Source organism: Mesoplodon bidens (assembly GCF_964165515.1).
Source record: "Mesoplodon bidens genome assembly, chromosome: 1".
Taxonomy (NCBI): Eukaryota; Metazoa; Chordata; class Mammalia; order Artiodactyla; family Ziphiidae; genus Mesoplodon; species Mesoplodon bidens.
Window position 1 is genome coordinate 136,981,569 of NC_138176.1, and position 24,447 is coordinate 137,006,015.

Below are 24,447 nucleotides of genomic sequence, written 5' to 3' on the forward strand. Positions count from 1 at the left end.
AATGACTTTGAGCTCAAGTTGCTTAAGTAAAGGAGCATTTGATTCCTAGTAGTAACTTGATCCTTTATCATTTAATTTGCTCCAATGACTGTAACTGATCCTTTTAAAAGCAGATTATTTCATACCATAGTGGTCTATTAATATCAGTATTTAAGAAAAAAGACTGTTAATAATATTTAATCTGTATTAGACCATCTACTTGAAATTCCTTGCTGTGAGTAGGGACATCACATGTCTTCTAAAAATGACTCCTTAGAATCCATAGCATGAGCAAGTGTGACTCTGCCTAGTCTCTTTTGTACTGAAAGTGTGAGTCCTAGGTTAGACCCCACACAAGACCTTTGGCTGCTCCACATTACCACTTTGTTTTGTTAAAGTTAACACCATGTAAAGAAGTCAAGAGGAATCTCCTAACAGTTGCCTTAGAGTACTTAATTGGGCCTATTTCACTTCTTCCTTTATCTTTCCCTTAAATATAGCATGCCTATCAATTGGCTGGAAAAGTAGAGGAAAGATCTTGGACTGAACTATCAAAAATATAGTTTTATGTTATTCGGTTAGCTGGACAACAAATAGTGTTTGGAAAAATATTGTTAACCAACAATAGTAAAATAGCTTAATAAAGCATGTCTATCTTCTGAAGCGTTTTGGATTCATTTCCCTTATAGTCAGCATGGCCTCTCCTATATAGTATAAGTTCCTATTCTTGGAGTCCTTTTTTCCCTCTAGTTTGCCCTATTTCTACCTTCTGATAATTAAACAAGCATATACTTGCTGCCATATAAGGCTCAGATCTGATCTTCTAACTTTAAACTGAAACTGTTCTTTTTTTAATTCACTCAAATTGGCTGTGTTACCTTTGCACTGTTCTTTCTGTTCTAGTGATAGAACCAACCTCTGTTATTACCATGATGCTAAGTATGTCTGTTAGACCAGAGGGCTGTACTTAGATGATCTTTAAAGTCTCTTCTAACTCTAAAATTCTTTAATTTTCTGTTCCACCTGCTGATGTTGACCCAGACACTTAAAATCACTATTTTATCCTGGAGTTAGTTCTTTTTATTTTTCCTGACTCCGCCACTCATTATCTTTTAAGAACTGTTAGCCCTTCACAGTTCTGCTTCTGCAGCCATAACCACATGGGCAACCCAGCATCATTTATCCAGAGTTATTCTCTCTTCCTCTCATGAATGTACATTTAAAAACAATGATAGAGTATTATAGAGTCTCATGTCCTTTAATATTCTCTCGTTTAGTTAGAGTTACACAATAATTTACACTATTTTCTAAATTTTAATGAAAAAATAATTCTTATGCCTCAAAACTGTTAGGATATTTATTAGAGTTAAGGTGGTTATTCAATATTTAACTCATGACTATAAGATATAAGTATCTTATATGGGTAAAACCTGCTTTATACTTTAGCAAAACTGTATAGAATATAGAGAGAAATTTTAGGCTTATGACTGAGTTTTAAAGCAGTAAATTTTAATCCCTTCAATGTGAGTATGAAACTTTATAATAAGGCTCTTCTGCTTGACTTGCCTTCACCGGTTTACCACTCCTGTTGTCTCTCACTTTATGCTCTAGTAATTAAAACTTTCAGTTGTAATATGCCTACATCTTTCTCTAAAGAGAAAACTTTCTCAAATATGACGCTCTCTCATAAACGCCTGTGCCTTTGCAAATTGCTTTTCTTGTGGCTTAGAATCCCTTCAACTATTACCTCTTCCTGGTCCTTTAGTCTGTTATTTCTCAAACTTAAATGGTCATACAAATCACATGAAGACCTTGTTAAAATGTAGATTTTGCTTCAGTGGGACTAGAGTTGGGATCAAGATTCTGTATTTTAACAAGCTCTCAGATGATGGTGATGGTCTCTGGAGCACATTTTCAGCAACAAGAATCTAGACTGCCTAACAAACTCACTGTCATCAAGAATATTTCCTCTGACTGCCCCCCCACCAATATACCTTCATCATCCCTTTTATTATAATTATTTAGTTATCCATCTTCCTCTTTAATTGCAGATTTTTACCTATAGTGATTGTGTCTCTCATCCTTCTATTTCCAAAGCTAACTATTCTGTTTAACAGAAAGTAGGTTTTCAACAAATGTTTATTGCCCACTAGCTGGTGTTATTATAGCCTACTTACATAGGCTTACATATGTAGCCTATGTAGTCTAATATATATACTGAATATTAAGAGTGGCTTTTTAATTTCCACTATTTTGTTATAGAAAGAAAATGAATTATGGTCTTCAATTTTTGTTCCCCTGTAGTCCTTTTTTTAAAAGGAAAAAAAGCCTCAAATGTGCCTCACCTAAGTATATTTGCTTGAAAATAATGTTATAGCCTTCAGTAGAAACAAAAACATTTTGAGGTCTCTATGAAAACATAGTGTTTCTCAAATTACTGTGTTTGTAGACATAAGTTTTTAAGAAAACTAATGACCATTTATTTTTCTTTCCACCCAAGGAGAAGTACAAATGTCTACTACAAGACGAAAACGTAATATGTTATGTTGTTTACCGTAAGCTGTAGTAAAATGAGCTCACTTGTTGACAGGTATGTTTTTAGAGACTTGTTTATTTTGAATTATATAAAGCTATTTTAAAAATTCACTATTAGAGTAATGGTCTATATCAAACTGATAAAAGGAGTATTATGCTTAACCATAATTACTGTTACACTTACCTTCTGTACCGAGCAAATTTCATGTAATAGTAAGTAAGGTATATTATCTAGAGCCAAAGTCAACAGCATGTGGTTTGTGTTCTGAATGGATCTTGAACTGTAATTCTGGGTGATTTGGTCAGAACTGCTCTGAAATAAATTATGACAATTGCAGATGTTTCCTTGGAGCTTTGTGGAATCATCTGTCTCCTTATCTATTGGTTCTAACTTCAGCCCTTTAAGCATCTTAGCATTTGTGACTCATGAGAGGTGACTATAATTAGGATTTCATTAGTTGAAATTATAATCTTTAAATCTTACTATTGGGAAAAGGATGGGCCTCCTTGTTTCTTTGATTTAAAGACTTTATTTTTTATTCTTTTACATTTTAACATGTCTGACATTGGGATTCATCTTACAATTGGCTTATCATAGTTTAATTGGTGGCATTGTTTTCTTTCATAGTGGCACATAAAATAGTAAGTCTATAGTCAGTGGTGTCTTAAATTTGATGAAATACAGTACCAGCTTTTTAAAAATACCTGCTCTTTGACAGCTAATGTACAGAGCACTTTTTATGTCTTACTTCATTTAACTTCACAATAATTCCATGAGATTTTACAGATGAGGAGTCTATAGGCCAGAGAGGTTAAATAACTTGTTTAAGGTCACGTAGTAAGTAATAAGGTGGAGTTATGACCTGTATTGGTCTGACACTAAAGTTCCTAAAGTTCCTGTGCTTTTATTATAGTGTAATGTGTGATTCTTCCATAGGGGATTCTTTAAGAGTTTTGTAGCTAGGGTTGTGCACAGAAGTAACTTTGACATCTAGGGACAGCTTTCCTCCCTTTTCTATGAGGTAAATAGTGAAGGTATGTACTCTATCAGAGCTTAAGACTTAAGGGGCAAGGAGTTTCCTCAGGGAGACCTGCCTGCCACTGCCATGGATGTGGGCTGTGCCATAGTTTCAGGTGGAATCTATGTGTAGTCTTTTCCTCAGAAAGGATGTTTCTTCACTACTCCTAGAGATTAAATATGATTTTGGCATTATGCTTCTGAATGATTGTCAGTTCCTATTCTAGACAGTATGACCTGTAGGGACAACATCTGGGTGTTCAGACATAAGGCAGTGGTTCTTAATATGAGTTCATTATCTCTGTGAATATCATGAAAGTTATGGACTCTCTTCTCAATAATGTACGTTTACATACAGAATTTTTTATAAATTTCATTGTATACATGGAACCCCAAAAGTCTACTCATGAACCTCTATGATACGAGATTTGTAGATGATCTCAGTTGTGGGGCTCGTAGGCACTTTATAGGCCACAGAAAGATGTGGTTAAAGAAGTGGATAGTGAGTTCATGTAAAAGCTCATATCACTTACAACTATTTACTATTGCCCCTTATATTAAGGAGTTAGCCACCAGTGCTCTTGGTTTCATTTGTTAGAATACTCTTCCCCTTGGTCTTCCCATAACCAACACCTTCTTGTCGCTTAGATCTCAGGCTCAAACGTCCCCACTTCAGCCAGTCCTTCCCTAACCACTCAGACTAAAGTAACCACCCAGTAATTAAAACATCACCCCTTTTAAGAAAAATAAAATTCATACATTTTCATGTTGATTTGTTTCTACTAGAAAATAAGCTGTATGACAGTGGGGACCTGTATGTCTAATTAACTGCTCTGTAATCGTGTCCAGAACAGAGCCTGGTACATGAGTGCTAACAAATATTTGTCAAATGAATCAGTACTGAATGAAAATATATCAGTATAAGTTAATATGCTAGATATTGTGATGTTTCTGAGTGATTTGTGTGATTTGTGTAAATGTCTCAGAAAATATGTTTTTTAAATGTGATACTATAATTAAAAATAATTTCAAGTGAATCATTTTATATAATGGCAAATATACTGACTTTCCATAGATTTTCACTGGTTACTAAAAGTTTGGAATAAGATATTTAACCTCTGGTAAAGTTAAATTCTTGTTTATTGTAATAAACTTTTTAAAATGTAAAACATAGCTGAACTTTGTTTGTCTATATGTGTTAGAAAACAGGTTAGTAGTTACTGAGTTTGAATTTATGCAATCCATAACTCTACAAAAATCCTAGGATATAACTGATTTGATTCATACGTTGTTTTAGTATTGCTGTTGCTTAGTGAGTCTGCTGTCTTATTTTCTCTATCCACTTTCTTTTTCTTTTAGAGACGATGGTAGTATTTTTGATGGGTTGGTGGAAGAAGATGACAAGGACAAAGCAAAAAGGTAGTTCAACTTCAGATGTAAAATAGTAAATAAATGAATAATAAATAAATGTAATAGTAAATCAGTGATTTCCAAAATCTATCTGCCTTAAGAACTTAGATATGTTAGCAAGGTGGAAGAGGTTAGAGTATCAGTATGTAGTTTATAAATTAAATTATCCTCTAAAGGTGCCCTTCTCACCACATCATATTATGGCACATAATATTTACATGACATCACGGGGGATGTTAGCCTTCGTCACTCGACTAAGGCAGGGTTTGCCTAGATTTACCATTGTAGTTACTATTTTCTGTTAACCCACTCTATTCTTTGGAAATAATTTATTTAGGATAGCACACCTTCAGAGTAGGGATGGGGGAATTAAGCTTCACCTCCCATAGGAAGGGATATCTACACATATTTGAAATTCTTCTGTAAAAATAAAAAGTCTCTTTCCCATTTATTTATATCTCTACAGACTCATGTATATTTTGTATGGACTCATGATTTATTTTGTACTTTAGGTTGTACTTCAGTGCTATGTTATTTATTCTGTTGCTCGGTTTGTTCCAGCTTTGGCCTTTGGGAGGTCTTTCAGGGTGGGCTTCTGTGTCTTTTGACATGCCTCCATTCTCCAACAGAAGGGAAAGTGGGTGATGGAGAGTGGGCTAGGGGGGGAGAATTGATGGAGAGGTATCATCAAGTAGGTGACAGGATGGAATCTAGAGCCATGGTGGTGATGGTGGGGGCTTGACCTTAGATACGGGCCTTGATGATGATTACAGTATCAGGAGGGAGGGTCCAGAGAGCATTGCAGCCAAGTTTGTAGTCATTGAGGGTAAGCAGTAAATACTTTATGGTTTTTTCCCAGCCACATTGAACTACTTGGGTGCTTAGACACGAGGGTAGAGAGTGTTGTAGCATTACGTACAGATACAAAAGATAAACATATAATAAGTAGTAGTTCCTAAATGTCTGTATTTAGCAAAATAAAAGGTACTGGGATAAGAAGAATATTCACATAACCAGATAAACTGCTAAATTCTTAAATGAATGATTAAAATATATCTGAGAAGAAGATTATGAGGAAAGCTATACAACTTTATTCAAGGAAATAAAAAGACCTGAATTTGAAGCTAAAAATATATTGGATAACTCCTTTCCCTTAACTTCAATCTAGTGGGGGAAGGTTCTTATAAAATATTTCAGGGTAGAGAGAAAGTCACTGATAGGGTGGGAATAATCAGTCTTGCCTGAATGAAGAGGTAAAACTTTGAGGAATTAACTTGGACAGATTTAAAGGCCAAGTTTAGAGATGGATAAGGTGAGCTAAGGGTATTCTGTTCGCAGAGACTTTGAAGGTTTGATCGTGTTTTTAGGGGACCAAAAATGCTATGGCTGTGGGAAACCTTGGAGAAAGAGAAGGCCTCATAATAATGCTGTCAGAATTAAATGGACCATGTTGAATGCTGACATCTGTGGCCTGTTATTATTGAGGTCATCACAAGGGCTGAGTACGTCCAACCTGAATGTAACATGAAATTAAGTTGCTTTAATGGATGTGATCCACTGGTAGAATTGGCAGTGATATTTGATTTCTGTATATTTCTTACGCTGGAGTTAAGATGCCTGTTTTGAATTATTACTTCATGGTAACTGTATGATCCTGGGCATATTCTCTTTTATGCCTGAGTTGTCACACTTGTAACATGAAAAATAGTAAAGTCTACTTTGTAGGAATTAAATGAAATTTCATGTATGTTTCCAGTAGTGCCGTATATACAACATTTATACAATTATATACAATTTCCAGTAGTAACTTATATACAACAAATAATGGCTCTAAATTTTACCCATGTCTTCAGATATTTCATATATAATAATTCTCAGATGCTTATTTCCTACTTACTCCTTTCTAGAGGAATGTAACTAGATCTGTATGTCTAACTTCCTCTAGTATGCGTCCTTTAAAATGTCAAACAGGCAATTTCACCATATTTAAATTCTCCCCAAACCATTGGTCTACCAAAACTAATATCTCAAGTTATATTACACATTGATAAACAGCATTATCAGTAACTTGGGAATCCTCTTCGATATTTCTTTTGCTTCCCCACTCCAAACTAAATCTGACTTACCTAGAATTGCTAGTTCTGCCTGTTAACCCTCAGACCCACACTGCTCTATTAACACTGCCACTGCCATGGTTTATAGCCTAGGATATTGCAGTTGCCTCCTAAATGGTCATCTGGCCTCCAGTCTTGTTTGGCATACAGTAAATTTCCAGTAGTATTTGTTAAATGAATTTGTCTGGCCGAGCACTGATCTTTTCATTACTCTAGTGCTAGAATGGTCTTAACAAGGAGTTCTGTTCATGTCAGTCATTTCTTTGCTTAAAACCTTTTAGTGCCTTCCCATGGCTTTCACTATTAAACTAAATCCTTTTGTGTAGCATAAAAACTTCATGATTTTTTCTTCCAGTACTTATTATTCCTAACTGCCACCCACCCTCCTCCCCCAACTTCAGCATAGCTGGGCACAGAAAGCTTGTACACTAGCTACATGAGCCATGCTGAACTACTTGTGATAGATGTGTGGCCCTTTATTTATTTATTTGTTTATTTTTTGGCCATACCGCACAGCATGCAGGGACATTAGTTCCGTGACCAGGGATCAGACCCATGCCCCCTACAGTGGAAGTGAGGAGTCCTAACCACTGGACTGCCAGGGAATTCCTGTAAGGTTTTCACCTTTGTTCAAGTTTCCTGTGTTTGGAATGCCCTGCTCACACCCCGCCACCATCCCTTTCTCACTTAGCCTTCATAACTCAATTCGGCACACTTAGGAGGTTCCATAGGTATTAGGTGAATTTCTTGAAAGGGCTTATCTTTCTCTAGTATCCCTAGTCCTTATTAGCACAGTCTATGTCATTATAACAAAGCACTCAATGTTTGGTGAGGGAGTCAGTTAATTTCTGTTATGTTTCTTAAGAGGTTTGAACAGTTGTATTTTTTCCCAGTACTAATACAGAATAAATGCTCCTTCTTTACTGAAATAAATTAAATTAAATTAATAGAATTACCCTCTGACCTTTTGGGATCTTTTGGGAAAGTAGTGTACTTTCTAAAATTGAATTCTAAAATCTGACTTCACAAAGCAGGTAATTAGAAGTATTATGGAATGATTAATTGCTCTGTAAATAATTGTGTTTATTTATCTCAAGAGTTCTCAGTGCAACTAAGAATTTGCTTCTAGTTCCTGCTTCACATAGAACAGTGGGAATTATTCCTTTAGCACATATATTTTGAGCACTTACTGTTTGTTAGGTGTTATGCTTAAGTGCTTAGATGAAAAAACTGGGGCTCTGTTATCAAGAAGCCTACAATCCAGTGGCGAGACAGCTATGCAAAAGAGTGGTTACAGCTCTGTGTTGGAGGCTGGGATGGAGGAATAAAGAGGAAGAATGTGTGGGTAAGCCTGAGGGTAGGGAAATTTTCATTTTTAGATTTCTGTTTATAATTTAAAACTTACAGGAGATGGATAACTTTCTCCTATTCAATAATTTTTAATGATTTGGACTTATACATTATATGTGCTTTCAGAAACTGTATCTCAGTAATATTCATAATAACCTTATAAGGAAAATACAGATTCTTGGTAAATATTAGATTAAATAAAACCTGAGATTTGAATGTAGTTTGTCTTACTGACATTTTCATAAAAACATGTATACTGAATGCTTAAAATGTAAAAGTGTCTTTAAACCAAGAAGAAAAATTATTGCCCTGATTAACTGTATATTGTTGGTAACCTAGGATATAAATATTTATTACCATCTGTATTGACAGAAGTACATGCTCTGTGGTTGTGTCTGTATTGAGCACTGTATTAAGCTATTTGTGTAATTAAATGGACTGTTTGAAAACTGGTTATTTAATTTTTTATTTCATCAGAGTATCTAGAAACAAATCTGAAAAGAAACGTAGAGATCAGTTTAATGTTCTCATTAAAGAACTGGGATCCATGCTTCCTGGGAATGCTAGAAAGATGGACAAATCTACTGTTCTACAGAAGAGCATTGATTTTTTACGAAAACATAAAGGTACATTTTTAACTTTGTAAACTGGATTTTTTTTTTTTTTGAATAATAACAGACTGTCTCTTAAAGCATAATGTGATGGAATCTTGGCAGTGATGGCTTGAGACTGTATGCTTCCTAACCATTTTTAAGAAAAGGAAATAATTGCCTTTTTAAAGATTTCCTGGTATGTTCTTTCTTTCATTCAACAAACATGTATTTAGTGCCTACTAGTATATCCTAGATTCTTGTGGTGCAGGGTAACAGTCCTGGCCCTCAAGTAACTCAGGCCAAGGGAGACAAACATATAAACCGCTAATTGCAATGCAAGTAATTATAATGTGAGTAGTGCTCGTAAACTGTAAACTTTGTGTGAGAACACAGAGGAAAGAATGTGTCAGGGAAATCTTAACAGTTTATTTTTCAACTGAGTCTTCCTGTTAGCTTAAGAAAAACAGCATTTCACATGGAGGAAATAGCATGTGTAAAACCAGAGAAGCAGCGAGAGTTCAGTTTAACTGGAGCATAGTTTGAGTTGGAAAGTTATGGGTATATTTGAAAGAGAAGCAAGAGTCAGATCATGAGAACTTTATATGTCATTTTAAAAGATTGCTTCAGTGCATATCTAGGAAATAAAAACACTGTGTTTTAAAGTGATTATTTGTTAATCAAAGAAAATCACTTTGAGTAAATAAGTCATGAAAAGAAAATTTTAAAGAATGTTAAGTATTTTGGTACTTAATAAATGCTACTTAATAGAAAATAGGTGAAAAACTTGTAAAAGGACATTTCTTTTTCAGATGGAAATGAAACTGCAGAACTTCTCAGAAAGAGAATTTGTAACTAGTGCCACTATTTCTTGCTAGCTCACTCTGTGATACATTACTAGCCTGGTTTATGCTCCACCACTGTTTAAAATTATTTTTTGTTAATTTAATTAATGCCATGACCCCCCACCCCCTCTGCTACCAATAAATCGGTAGCTTTTTCTTATATTTCATCCTATTCTGCATCTCTGAAGCACTGGAAATTTTCATCCGTCCTCCACTGGCTTCCTTTTCCCTTGGCCTGAGATACACTGTACTTCTTCATTCACCTCTCCCTCCCAACTGAGCAGCTAACTTCTTTCCTCTTTCTTTTTCTGCCCTCTGAACGTGACATTGCTCAAGGTCTTGTCTTTTGTGCCCTTGCTTTCTCTATGCTCCTTCCCTTGGTTTTGCCTCTCTCTTAAACTACTAAATATATATTTTTAGATGCAAACTTTTCAGGTTTTTTTTTTTCCAGGTAACTTCTGGGTCTTTGTTTTATGTGTCCTCAGACTCAACGCATCTGAAGTTGAATTCATTTTCATTTGTCAAGTCATCTCTTTCTCTCAGCTTTCCTTTTTCCATTTTCACACCACTACCCTTTCAATCCCCTGGGACTCAAACCTGAGAAGAGTTTTGCATTTTTTTCATCTTCTGTAGTACAGTATCACAGTTGCCAGTTTTGTTGATTATTCTCAAAATTGCTGGTCTTCATTTTTATTGCCACCATTATCATTACGTTTTATCTCTACAAATAGTATTCTCACTAACTTCAGGGCCCCTTGTTAGATAGCACACTCATTCCTCAGACATTGTAGTTCAGTCAATGATTGTTGAATGAAATGAAATAATATGCATGCATAATTATTTCCCCCTGACAATAGAGGATTCATTTTGGCATTTAGATATTTTTTTCAAAATTGGGTATATGATTCTCACACCAAAAAAATTTACCTTAAATTGAAAGGTAATTCTTATATACTTCTTACTCTAAAAATAAACCTGGGTTTAACTAAACTTGATGGGATTTGCTTATGGATTTAAGTCCTTTTTTCTGAATGTATATAATGTGAATTTGAAAAGCATGACTATGTTCCACAGAATTAGTAGCTATACTTCTCAGTTACTCTTCATATCTAGTACAGGCATTTCCAATATGCCAAATTTTGGGTGCCAATTTAATATGCTATATTTATATATCTGGTAATAGAAAAATCAAAACAACTTAGTCCATTTTTTTCACTGCAAGGTAGAGTATATTTTGTAGAGTAAACTCTATGACATAGATTTTAATTTTACTTGTTTGTTTTAATATGTCCACATTTAAAAATGAAAAAATATTACCTAAATAGTTCACATTTCATCATTTATGAACAGTTTTCTCATAACTAAATCCATTAGAAGTGTGTTGCAAGATAAACTATAATTATTGTGTTAAAATGTGTGCCTTAAGCCAGGGATCTGCAAATTTTTGACCAGCTTCCTACCACTAAGAAAACATACCAGAGGACACTAAGCAGGATTACTCTGGGTTTATTACTATAAAGTATTTGTCTAAAATTTTATTTTAGTCTCCTTGATTAATTAAGAATAGAATACCTTAGACTAGAAAGAATCTTTCTGCCTGGCAATAGGCAGGCCTAAAGTCATTCTTTTTTTTTAATTTTTTTTTGGAGTGAAATAAAGTCATTCTTTTTTAAAAGCAGACTGACTGATCTCCTTGGCTCCTTTCCTCCAGGTTTACATCCTTATGTCTGCTCTAGGTGCTACTGTTTGAACGGCAAAGAAAGGAAGGGGAAAAAGAATATATTCCTAATGCTTGGTCTAATCTGCTTGTTCTGATTCTTGTTTGGTCATTGTGTAAAGCAGGAAGCAATCTCAGGCCTGTCAGCAATACAGGTTCTCAGAGCTCCCCAAAGAAAATCCAAAGAGACTGGTATTTTCAGGAGAGCAAATCCAAGGAGATAACTTGCTACATTAGCTCAAATATTTCCTCATCCCCAAACTTGGACCTCCTGATAATCTACCTAGACCAATGAATGTTATTGACTATGGTTTAGAGTGGGAGAAGGGAAGGCAACTTGTAGGACTTTTGTACCACCACCCTCTCCCTGTGGTTGGACTATACCGCTAATGTGTCAATCTGTTTACAGAAATCACTGCACAGTCAGATGCTAGTGAAATTCGACAGGACTGGAAACCTACATTCCTTAGTAATGAAGAGTTTACACAATTAATGCTGGAGGTATGTCCAGATTTAATTTTTGAAAAGTTTTATTTTCCTTAAAAAAGAAATCACAGGGGTTACCAATTTTAGTATAGTTTTAACAATATTAATTTAATATTGAAAAATCTTAATTCAGTGTAAATCAATCAACTATCTCTTCAGTTAAAATTAACTGATATAAGTATTGTAAGGAAATAGTACTATGTGGTAAAATAATGCCAAATCTTTGTGGTTTCAGAATCATCTGAATCTTTGAGAGGCTTAGTAAAAGTCAGAAACCTATAACTACCAAGTTCTCTACCTGGACCACAGTAACATTCAAATGAAAAATAAAATATATTATTCATCACATACTAAATATTATTATGAAATGTATTCTACTGGACAGTAGGATTTTTTTAACAAATTAAAATCCACCTAAACACAACATAAAATGGTAATAAATGAAGTATTTTGAAAATATTAAAATAATAAATATACATTGAAAGGCAACTCTTCTCAATTCAAATAGAAACTTCTAAAATGAAATAAGTAGATGTTCTTTTGCGACAAAATTATTTTTGAAAACAATTCAGGTCATATTTGCTTAGAATTGCAAAACTTAATAACATACTATCAATTATAAAATCCACAAAAATTTTGAGTCACTCATACCTATTTTACTTTTTTACTTTTTAATCATTTCCTATTTACATTAATAAGGTATCATCTATGCACACAAAGTACGGAGTTCAGTATCAGATTTCCATGAAAACTTACAATAAACAAAGGTGGTATACTTTGGTGGTAACAGTTAAGGACAAGAAAAATACATATGCAGAAGAAGGTAGACATGGAAGAAGTAGAGGAAAGCAGTTGAGGTAGGAATATATAGAGGTTGTTAAATAATTTACATTTCTTATTCTGTTTGTTTGGGTCTGTTATTTTAGAACTTAAGCATTTTTCTGTGTGGTGTATGTATATGTAATAGCCATGTCTCAGGTTTCTTTGTATATTGACTAAAGCCTAAAGCAACATTATTTTGCAAATTAATGAACTATTTTTCTGTTTATACTTTAGGTGGAACAGTTAATTGCTGGGTTAATTAAGTCTTTACCTATTCAGCAGAAATGTTACCATATGAAAATTTGTTGGAGTATAAATACATTGTGTATATATTTAAAGCTGTGCTTAAAATCTGAAAAATAACTGAGCACTTTTCACATATTACCTCTGTGAATCCTCACAATAATCTTCTGAAGATAAACTATTAGTATCCCTTTCTAACTTTCAGATGAGGAAATTGAGGAACAAAGGGATTATGAAATTTGCTCAAAATAAAACAGTAATTAGCTTAGCTAGGACTCACTGCAGGAAGACTAGCCTCTGGTCCCTGTGGCCCCAGCCCTTGTGCCCACTGCCACTCATGAGACTTGTTTTCAGTGAAGGCTAGCCGTGGCACAGGACTTTTAGCTTAGTAACCAGCAGTCAACTCTTTAAGTTAGTGGACACTTAAGTTACAAACCAAATAATAGTTCCAATTTTGTTAAATTTTTTCTCCTCTTAGAAGTAGTTTGCCATTGTCCGAAATTATCTCTTTAGATAGAAGTAATACATTTATGACAGGGTACACACAAGCTAATGTCTATAACCACAAAAAGAAATCAACTCATTTAATTCCTCTTTAATTTTTTCTTTGATTATTTCTTAATGTAGTCGTTTAATAAGATCTTCTGTGTTAATCATAAGCTATTTATGTACCCTGCTTTATTGGTATGAAAAATTTTTTATAAATTCATAAATTGATGTAATATCCACACTTAAGAATCTTAGCAAGGTAAATTACCTATTCACTAATAAGCTAAATGGAAAGCATTGTCCTCAAATTTTTCTTTACAATGAACAGATTTTTTAAATTAATTGCCATGTAGTGCATATGTAGATACGTGTTAAAAAATAGAGTCTAGAGATTGTAACATTGTATATAATATGCAACAGAGAAAATTTAAACATGTTAATTTTGAAAATATAAATTAGTTATCTCATGATTATCCTCACTGCTTTTAAAATTACATTCCTGAAAAATACTACATTTATTTATTTTCAATATGTCAAGCATATTTTTGATTTTTAGTGAATATTTACAACTACTAAGTAAATATGCATTTTAAGTTCATATTGCCGAGATTGAAGGATATGTATAAATGTGTGTACTGTAACCTGGGTCCACCTAACCTAGTTGTGTTACTGTTTGCTGGTCATGTTGATGAGATTACAGGCAGGCAGTCTGGATACCCTTTTCAGTAGAATTTCAGCTGTAGGCTATGTCGTAGAATGTTAGAGCTGCTAGTAGAGGAGTTGGGGTCATTCAGCTCAACCTCTTCGTTTTACGGATGAGGCCTGGAGAGGCTGCAGCTTGTCTGGTCAGATTGCTAATTAATTCAAGAACTCAGACTAAGATCTTAAAATTCACTTATACCTTATGTGTTGGCTGTTTTTCTCCATTCTTCCGTTGCCACCCGTCCCTCTCCGTCTTGTCTCTGTTGCTTAAGGAATATTGCTTGCTACCCTTGCTGGGGGTGTTGAGAGTAGCCAAGGAAATTAGGGCAGTTTACCCTGACCAGACCTCTATGCAAAGTCATCTCTGTGTGAAGTCATCTCCTTGTAAGGAGTTCTTTCTCCTCGGCAGCTGGCAGCTCTCTCCAGTAATGTACAAGGGAAGGGCCAGTGCCCTGCCTGCCTCATCACAAGGTGGTTCTGTCCCCTTCCCTAGAACTTCCATCCAGTCTTCCCATATTAAACACCCACTAAGGAAACAGCGAAGGTTTACACAGGCCTTTTGTTGTGGGTAAAGTAGATGTCAAATAGGAAGATGAGTTTTAACTAATGAGCCCTTTCCCTCCTATCATACAACGTGGGCAAGGGATAACCTTCAAGGTCTTCAGTCTTGGTATGAGGATGTCCTTCTGTCTTGATCTTCCTTCCACATCTCTCGAGTCTTCCTCCTCAAGGCCCCTTCAGGTTTTGGTGTACCTACTTACCTTCTTGGGAAATTACATTCCTCCACTCAAAAGAAGTTTGAGCCCTGGATCCCTTCTTGTGTTAAGACTTGGCGAGATGCTGGTGGAGGCTTTTCTCTGCTGAATCTTTGCCTGCTTTGAAAGAGGAAGGAGCAGGCTCTGGTTCTGGGAGTGGGATCAAGTCATTAAGAGTTCTGATTTTAGTTGATTCTCTTCACAGATGAGAGCTGCATCCTAATTTCTAGCAAATAGAGATCATCATAGAAAATGTAATTTGCTTTCAAAGATGACACAATCTAGCTTCACATGAGAAAAGCATGTCCTTCTTAACATCATTTTGACCCTTTTCCTTAGGAAATAATACCAGCATTATTGTACCAAGGAGTTTTTGTAAAAATTTCATGAATTTGCTTAAAGTATAAGATTTTCACCCCCTCCTCTTACATTAGCCAAGAATGAGTTTGAGCCATTCTAGAAAACAGGCATCTACTCAAAAAATAAGTACTTTCTGATATCCAAACGTCTCCCTCAATGGAAGGGGAGGTGGGGGATGCCTTTTTCCCTACTTCCAACACGTACCTCAGCAGTTACTTGGAGAGAGGTTACTCTAACTCTCAGATCCATAAATTACATACAGGTTATTTTTTACTTGCCACGGGCCACACATATGCTAGGTGCTGCAGATACAGTATTGGAGGAGTTATACATAGTTCTCCCTGGAGATTGTATCCTTTAAGAGAACCCTATACTTAAACAAGAAATTCAAATTTGGTGTGATAACTTTTTTTTTTTTTTTTTTTTGAGGTACGTGGGCCTCTCACTGCTGTGACCTCTCCTGTCGTGGAGCACAGGCTCCGGACGCGCAGGTCCAGCGGCCATGGCTCACGGGCCCAGCTGCTCCGCGGCATGTGGGATCCCCCCGGACCAGGGCACGAACCCGTGTCCCCTGCATCGGCAGGCGGACTCCCAACCACTGCGCCACCAGGGAAGCCCTGTGATAACTATTTTGATAGGAGAAGAGGAACTCCTCTTACGGTGTATCTTTTCTGCTGTATATCTTCAACATCTTTTCTATTGCATCTTCTTTTCCTTCAGCCTGCAAATATATTTCAGTTACTTTTTAAAAAAATGACTTCCGGGCTTCCCTGCTGGCGCAGTGGTTGAGAGTCTGCCTGCTGATGCAGGGGACACAAGTTCGTGCCCCGGTCCGGGAAGATCCCACCTGCCTTGGAGCAGCTGGGCCCATGAGCCATGGCTGCTGAGCCTGCGCATCTGAAGCCTGTGCTCCGCAATGGGAGAGGCCACAGCAGTGAGAGGCCTGCGTACCGCAAAAAAAAAAGACTTCCCTTGATATTTTGTCCCCTCAAAATGTGTCCTTTCATGAACTTTAGAAGGGAAGAAAGAGTGATTTATAATAGACTTCTTATCATCCACCCATCTCTAAACTCATTGTAGTGTGACTCACCTTCCTATTGAAATTACTCTTAAAAGTCACCAAAATTCAGTCCTCATTTTCTCATTCCTTGTCTTATTTGATTCTATGTTATACTGAACCATCCCTCTTCCTCCTCATTCACTTTGTCATTCTTTCTTCCATTGACTTCATCGACAACAGTGTATTCTGTCTTTGTCATTTTCTCTGGTGCTTTTGCTCCTTCTCATTCCCATAAATAGATTATTCCCCAAGGATTTGTCTGGCATTCTCTCTTTTGCAGATCTCATTTCTTCAGCTGCAACTTTGGTGCCTAGGATTCTCAAATGAAAAACTTTGTGATATGTGAATACAGGATTGCTTTATTATTATTATTACTATTTTATACATTTATTTTTAAAAATTTTTGGCTGAGTTGGGTTGGGTCTTCGTTGCTGCACACGAGCTTTCTCTAGTTGTGGCGAGCGGGGACTACTCTTCATTGAGGTGCGCGTGCTTCTCATTGCGGTGGCTTCTCTTGTTGCAGAGCATGAGCTCTAGGCACGCAGGCTTCAGTAGTTGTGGCATGTGGGCTCAGTAGTTGTGGCTTGCAAGCTCTAGAGCGCAGGCTCAGTAGTTGTAGCGCACGGGCTTAGTTGCTCCGGAGCATGTGGGATCTTCCCGGACCAGGGCTCGAACCCGTGTCCCCTGCATTGGCAGGCGGATTCTTAACCACTGCGCCACCGGGGAAGTCCCAGGATTGCCTTATTATTAAGTATTGTTCCCCTATGCTGACTTCTCTCCTGAACTCTAACATCACATTTCTTAATGCTTGTCTAAGTCTGTCCTTCTGTATTCTTACTGCTGCTAATTTCATTTGGATTCTCCTTAACTTCCCCAACTATTCTGAAGGCCACTGAGATTTTCCTCTTAATTCACTTTTTCCTCTAAATCCATTTTACACACTGCTTCCAGACCGCTCTTGAAAAAAATCCATATGTCTTGCCCTGGTATTCAAGGCCTTTCATGATCTGACCTCAGCCTACTTTTTCAGCTTATTCCCTTTCACTTTATTCCCCATGTATCTCCCTGTGCTTCAGTCTGTACATAATATTTGTCTGTTAATATATCCGAAGGTGGTAATGTGTTCTTTTGTGTGCCAAAGACATATTATTGGTGGCCTATGTGCTTCGGAGATATTAACATCTTCAAATAAGGCCATTGTTGTATAATAACATGATAAAGGTAGAACATTGTTTCTACCTTTTAGAAACCAATCATCCAATAATGGCCATGGAGTGATTTTTTTTTTCCAGAAGCATTTTAAAATGCACAAAGATAGATACTAAGGTATTGTAAAGGGGAAAAGCTAGCATTTTGACAGTGCTCTGGAAATTTCCACAGTTAAGTCCTTTGTCATTTATCTTAGATTTTTATTTCTGTCCTGTGAAATACTTTTTTCTTTTCATTTAACTGACCATTATGTTTAATTTCAGGCTCTTGATGGTTTTTTTTTAGCAATCATGACAGATGGAAGCATAATATATGTGTCTGAGAGTGTAACTTCATTACTTGAACATTTACCAGTAAGTATAAAACTCCTGTGATCTTCTTCTTATTTAATGCCTATTCTAAATGTTTTAAAGCACTAAGAAGTGGACCCCTCAGAGCAGTGCTGAACAGCGGTTGGAGCGGGGATGAGACCTCTAAATATGTCTCTTGTTTTAGTATGTCTGTATTTTCTCAGGTCAGTCATAACTCTAATCTATAGTGACTGAATATTCAACTACCACTTTATCTAACCTCTATTCTTCTTGCCCTCTTTATTATCATGCTGAGTTTTCAGTATTAACTTTTTACTCAGTGTGGTGAAGACATTGCTTAATCACTGAAATTATCTTGAGAATAACTAAATTTCTACTGAGATATTTGTTGCAGCTAAATAATAGTTTTCTCAAAAGAATGACTTATAAGAACATACTGAAAATAATAGATACAGAACTTTTGTGCTCTGTGGCTTGAGTTGATAATATTTTAATGGCCATATTCAATTTGTTATTAATATCAAAAGGGTAGATAATTCAAAAAGAATTATAATTTTGATTAGAATGGTGAATACCTGAATTATGTATTTGCTGTTTTACTTAACATATATTTATTGAACATCTGCTCTGCCAGGTACTATGCTAGGTGCTCTGCTACAATTGACAGTTCTTATGAATTTGAAGTTTTTATTGAATATGTAATGTTCTTATCTAAGATGGTGTTACCCAGAAACTGGGTTCGCCTCTTGGTGGGTGCCAAGCCAATAGACCCAACCAAGCCAAAGATTGGGAGAAGGAAGGATTTATCATAACTCACAGCAAGTAAGGAGAGCACGGGGTGGTGGTGGTGGGGGGGATCTTTCACAAAACATTGTCTCCCCAGACAGCAAAATTGGGGAAGTTTTAAGCTAAGGGCACATGCATATTCAGGAAGGGGCTTTAGCAGAGGAGAATTCAGCATAGAAGTGGGGCAAAGGTTGACAGAGTCCCAGCTTTACTTGACTGAAGTCAGAAAAGGTCAGCATCATCGTTATATCCTCCACTTGGGGTGGGGGGCCTTGGTTCCTACAGAACTCAGATGTATTATTATGTATATCCTTTGAGAAGGAACTAGGACTCTGCTTTATCCCTGCAGTATTGTTTGCCTGCCTTTTCTCTCTCCCTGCATTCCTTTGTTCCCTTCAGATCATTAAATACTGAGATCAGGGCAAGCATTGTGGCCAGGCTTAGATTACAAAATGGCTTCTCTTATGTCAAGAAAGCTATTCCTGGTTCTCTTTCTCCAGGGACACCCTAACTTATCTGCTTACAGTGGGGCTTGTGGTGTAAATATTTTGAAGTTACTTATAAATTACTCTTAAAATGCCCGTCTCTTGAAAATGTGTAACAGTACAGAGTCAACTGTTCTATAAGGATCTCTTTCAAGAGATGTTGAAAAGCAGTATCTCCTTCTCTCTGATTACTCTGCTACTTTGTAAAGAGAATGGACTCTATACTTAAAAGGCCAGATTCTAAAAGGGTACTTTGTTTCTGAAAGCCAGGCAGTAAGTAATTTGCTAATTCCTTCGGGTCGCACAGAAAATGACTTGGCTTTACTGCTTCTCTAGGGGCTTTCTTTACAAGTAAGCTCAAACAATAGGTGATTAGCCCAACATCTAAAAATTGTTAGGGAATAGACAGTGAGATTATAGCAACATGTAAGTAAACTACTATGGGCAGAGAAAAGGACAGAATTTTCTGGAGGACTCTTTTTTAAAAAATGTTTATGGGGCTTCCCTGGTGGCGCAGTGGTTGAGAATCTGCCTGCCAATGCACGGGACACGGGTTCGAGCCCTTGTCTGGGAAGATCCCACATGCCGCGGAGCAACTGGGCCCGTGAGCCACAATTACTGAGCCTGCGCGTCTGGAGCCTGTGCTCCGCAACAAGAGAGGCCACAATAGTGAGAGGCCCGCGCACCATAATGAAGAGCGGCCCCCACTTGCCACAACTAGAGAAAGCCCTCGCACAGAAATGAAGACCCAACACAGCCATAAATTAATTAATTAATTAATTAAAAAAATATTTACATAGTGAAAAAAGCCAGGGAAAGAAATCCTCGATAGGATTAAGATATGACTAAGGTTAAGATTGAATAGTGGACTCTAATAAATAAAATGAAAGAATGTATATAACAAAACAGAAGCAGGCTCACAGATAAAGAAACTGGTGGTTACCAGTGGCGAGAAAGATGGGGGGAGGGGCGAGATAAGGGTATGGGATTACCCCTACTACGTATAAAATAGATAAGCAACAAGAATATATTGTACAGCACAGGGAAATATAGCCATTATTTTGTAATAACTTTAAAGTGTAAATAACTTTTGTAATAACCTTGTAAAAACTTTTGTAGTAACTTTGGAGTGTAATCTATAAAAAAAATTGAATCACTATATTGTGCACCTGAAACTAATAATACTATAAATCAACTATACTTCAATTTAAAAAAATAAGGTTAAGTAACTTGCATAAAGGTATAGTTATATATATGCTTTTAAACCACAGACATTTTTATTGGATTTTCTTTCGGTTATGTATTTATAGCAACTATGTAATCTTTAATTTAGGCATAGTCAGGGTATAATTTGCAATGTGGTCAGACTTTTTAAAAGCCTGCTTCTTGGGCACTTTTCCTGGACTTCATTGAGAATTAGATTCCTTTTCTCTGTGTTATCACGTTACCTTATAAGTACTGCCACTGTGACACTTATAATGAATTGTAATTTTCTGTTTATTTTGATAATGGTAGATGTAAGCTTCCTAAGTGCAGGGACTTCATCTCTGTATCCATGTGTGCTGGCTAATTTCTCAGGGAGGCACTTAGGAATTATTGATTGAGTATAAGAAAGTGAGTAGATTATTTGATGTAGATGTTTTAAAAACTCCTTCCTAATGGCACACTGGTGTTGGATCTTTAGTGAGGGAATATTTAATTGCATTTTGAAATAACAACATGTCTACCACAGATCTAGTTGGAATCCAAGTGTTTGATCATTAACATTCTCCCCTCAGTGAGAAACCTCATCACCATTCCCTCCTGGATTTTTTTTTTAACTTTTAATTTTAGAACTATTTGTAGATTTATAGAAAAATTGAGAAGATAGTACAGAGAGTCCCATATGTCCCCTACTCAGTTTCCTCTGTTAGTAACATCTTCTGGATCTTTTTGATTGTCTTGTCAGCCAAAGCATGTAGCAGGTGAACGTTTGGGCAGAGGAGGTCGCTGCTGATCCAGCAGACCGATTTCATTCCATGCGGAGTGAATAGTAGCCTTTATTAAAACAGTTTTTTTTTTTTTTAACCGCTCTCCAGTTACAGTACTCTCCTTCGCATCACTGACAATGTTGTATGTTATTTGAAGGTTTGAAAACAAAAACACAAGTGTGTTTTGAGAAAATGAAGTAATACTTGTTTAGGATCAAACACAGTAAGGAAAAAAGTATGTGATTTTCTGTTTTGGCTTACCATTAATAATTAAACTGTAACAGATGCTAAACAAAAGGTTTAAAACAATGGTGTGTGTGCCTTTCTTTGTATTTGAACATGCATACCTTTTTGTCTAAAACGGAATTTTGGCTCTTGCCCAGAGGGGGAGAAACATTAGCAAATCTCTAAATATAGACTTTAGTGTTTATAATTCAGTTCTGTTGAGAAATTAAAATTTGCCATCTTAATCAGTGGTCAATGTAACTTAACATTTTTTAATTTAAATTTGACTGTAAAATTGCAAGACTGATTCTATAGGTCCTGCAAAAATTTTTTTCTTAACTTTGTCATGTCATACTTATGAAATTAATTTAGGTACATTTTAACCTATTTGTGGCTAATAATCAGGAAAGGAAATTTATGAAATTTTTTTTTCCTGGTGTGGCTTTCTACAACAAAATTATGGGGTCATACCACCTCCATGCCAGAAGGGATTTTAGACGTCCTTAGCCCAGCCCCTTTTTGTTTGTTAGAAGCATACATGAAACCCAGAGAAATTGGACTTAATTGTACAATTTAGTGGAAGTGCCAAGACATAAAGTTGGGTCTCTTTACCAGGAACTTAAAATTTGTAACATTCTACAGTTTAAGATTGTTTTCCTCATACTTGCTTAAATGTGTTCCTGAGAAGAGAGTATATTAAATTTGTTACCATGTAATATAGGGAGGAAGATTCACCATGTTACAGCCTAATAGAGTCCAGGACTAAAAGTGCCACTATTAAGATACTGTATGAGCGTTTCATTTTCCACTCTTCTTAACTTGGTAATTTTGAATTATAAACAGAAGAATGTGCTAAGAAAGTCAGTACCATCTTTGGTGTAAATGCAGTATGCAGAAATAACAATTTAGAATTTTTTCAATAGTTATATGATTATTGGTGAATAAATACTTTTAATAAGAAAACAAATATTTGAAATAAGCAAATAAAGCTTACTTGAAAGGGCCAGAATCTCTGTTCCTTATGCCTGTACATAAGGAACATAGTTGTTGAAAAATATGTTATATCCAACATATACCTGACATTTTTTTGGAGGAGCTTTCAGTCCCTTTTGAGCAGCTACTCTCTATAGCAGGTATTTGTCAGTTTTTTCGCTGAGGAAAAGATAATTGATGATAGTTAATAATTTCCACTGAACGGTTGCATTGACCTAATGTAAAGAAAACAGCCTATTGATTTATATCATATGGCAATCAGCAGGATTTACATTTCTTCATGAAAATAATTGAGGGAGACAGAAGGATCCAGATAGCTGTCACTTTCTTCTCTTTCCTTTGAATTGTGCTTGGGAACTGAGTGGATGGTATGGCAACATCAAATATGATCAACTTCATTTAGAGATTGGAAGTGTAATGGTTAATGGAAAATCACACATCAGTTAGTTGCCTACTAAGTCTGATACTTCAGTTTATCAAGTGCCTGGGGAAGCAGAATGGTGGAGAAGTAGTGCTTGTGATTACACCACTCTGTATACTAGATAGTCATATTATTTTCTCTAGGCATATGAGACAGCCTATAGATTTATAGATAAAAAAGCAAGGGTGACAAAGGTCAGATCATAATTTACTGAAATAGTAGAAGAAATGTCAGTAAAAGGAAATAATTGTAGGAAACTGTAATCATCTCCAAAATGAGTTTTAGTTCTACAAATAGGTATCTTATTTTTCTATCAAGACTATTTTTTACATTAATGTCAATGCCTATATTTTAATACTTTATTTTATGAAAAAAAGGCAATTTTCTAGCCTTTTTTGTTGTTCATGCCTTAATTTTTTGTTTATTCCTTCTGTTCTAGAGACTTTTCAGACATTCAGAAAAATTCCTTGTTAAAATGCAGATATATTTTTGGTGTGGTTACCCCTTAAGGCTTATCAAGTAACTCCTTAATTCAAAATAATTTACTGCACTAATAACCGTTACGTGCAAAGCTCAGTGTTATTGTGTCTTGATTTGAAGGATAGGAGATAAAGGTGTAAGAGATAGGGCCCTTTAATTCACCCACAGAGCGGTAGGACATAGAGATTAAAATATAATTAAATATTTTTGATGGGAAATGAAGGATATGAGTAGTAATTACTAAAGGAACTTTATTATTTTTACTGTGGATTATGCAGTTAAGGGACATATTTTTGAAGGAAATAATTTGAACTGGTCTTTGCAAGATGGAAGGGTACAAACATGTGGTGAGAGAGGGCAAAGGTCCTCCACTTCATGAGGTGGACCTTGAAGGCTAGAGAAGATACAGAAGGAAGAGTGTAAATGTATTGCTTGTACAAGAGTGGTAAACACCCCTTTTCCCACCTCTTACCATCCACGGTGGCTATTTTTGGTTACTGTTTGAAGCTTTTTTGTTTTGCTTTTAACAATCTTTACAGTGTTTGAAATACAAACAAAATAAAAGTGAAATTTCTTAGTGGAACTCTTAGCCCGCTTTCACAACTCCTTTTCACTTCCCTTGCCCTCCATGCCTACCTCCATAGTCTTGGAGATACCACTTCAGTAACCCCAGGATTCCACAGGGCAGTTTGAAAATGTAGAGAAGCCAGGTAGACTGCATGGGATTTGGCAGGAAATGTGAAGTCACTAAAGTTTTGTTGTCGATGGTTCTTACGGATGGGCACTGTCCTATTCACTTTTGATTCCACAGCCATGGCACATTGTAGGCCACCTGTTGCTTGTCAAATTACTGTTGATTAAAGCCATATTTTAGCAAGGATTATAATGCTCAACACATAACTTGCCTTTTTGGGAAAGAGGGTGGTGATCTTAAAGCATGGCTTTTTGACAATGGGATACAGGATAGATGGCTGGAAAAGATGAAATAAAAAAGAAAGGACACATTGGACAACTGAAATGACACCAAAGTCAAGTCTCCTCTTCATGTAGCCTGTGGCCACTCCTGTGGTCCTTTATTTTAGTGTACACCAC

The 24,447-nt window shown here is 36.1% G+C and overlaps 1 protein-coding gene across 12 annotated transcripts in view; it reads left to right on the plus strand.

Moving 5' to 3' along the window:
• Positions 1–24,447, plus strand: part of CLOCK (clock circadian regulator) — a 133,574-nt gene that overhangs the window by 69,635 nt on the left and 39,492 nt on the right. For 8 of the 12 annotated variants that reach the window (XM_081227145.1, XM_081227146.1, XM_081227141.1 and 5 more), the window contains 5 exons: positions 2,480–2,569; positions 4,892–4,951; positions 8,884–9,032; positions 11,968–12,059; positions 17,948–18,037. In XM_081227145.1, coding sequence (XP_081083271.1) covers positions 2,523–2,569; positions 4,892–4,951; positions 8,884–9,032; positions 11,968–12,059; positions 17,948–18,037 — 438 coding nt within the window. In that variant the 5' untranslated portion in view covers positions 2,480–2,522. Of the gene's footprint in view, positions 1–2,479; positions 2,570–4,891; positions 4,952–8,256; positions 8,402–8,883; positions 9,033–11,967; positions 12,060–12,777; positions 12,902–17,947; positions 18,038–24,447 lie in introns of those variants that run through there. The other 4 variants (XM_081227152.1, XM_081227150.1, XM_081227151.1 and 1 more) reach the window with 4 other exon arrangements.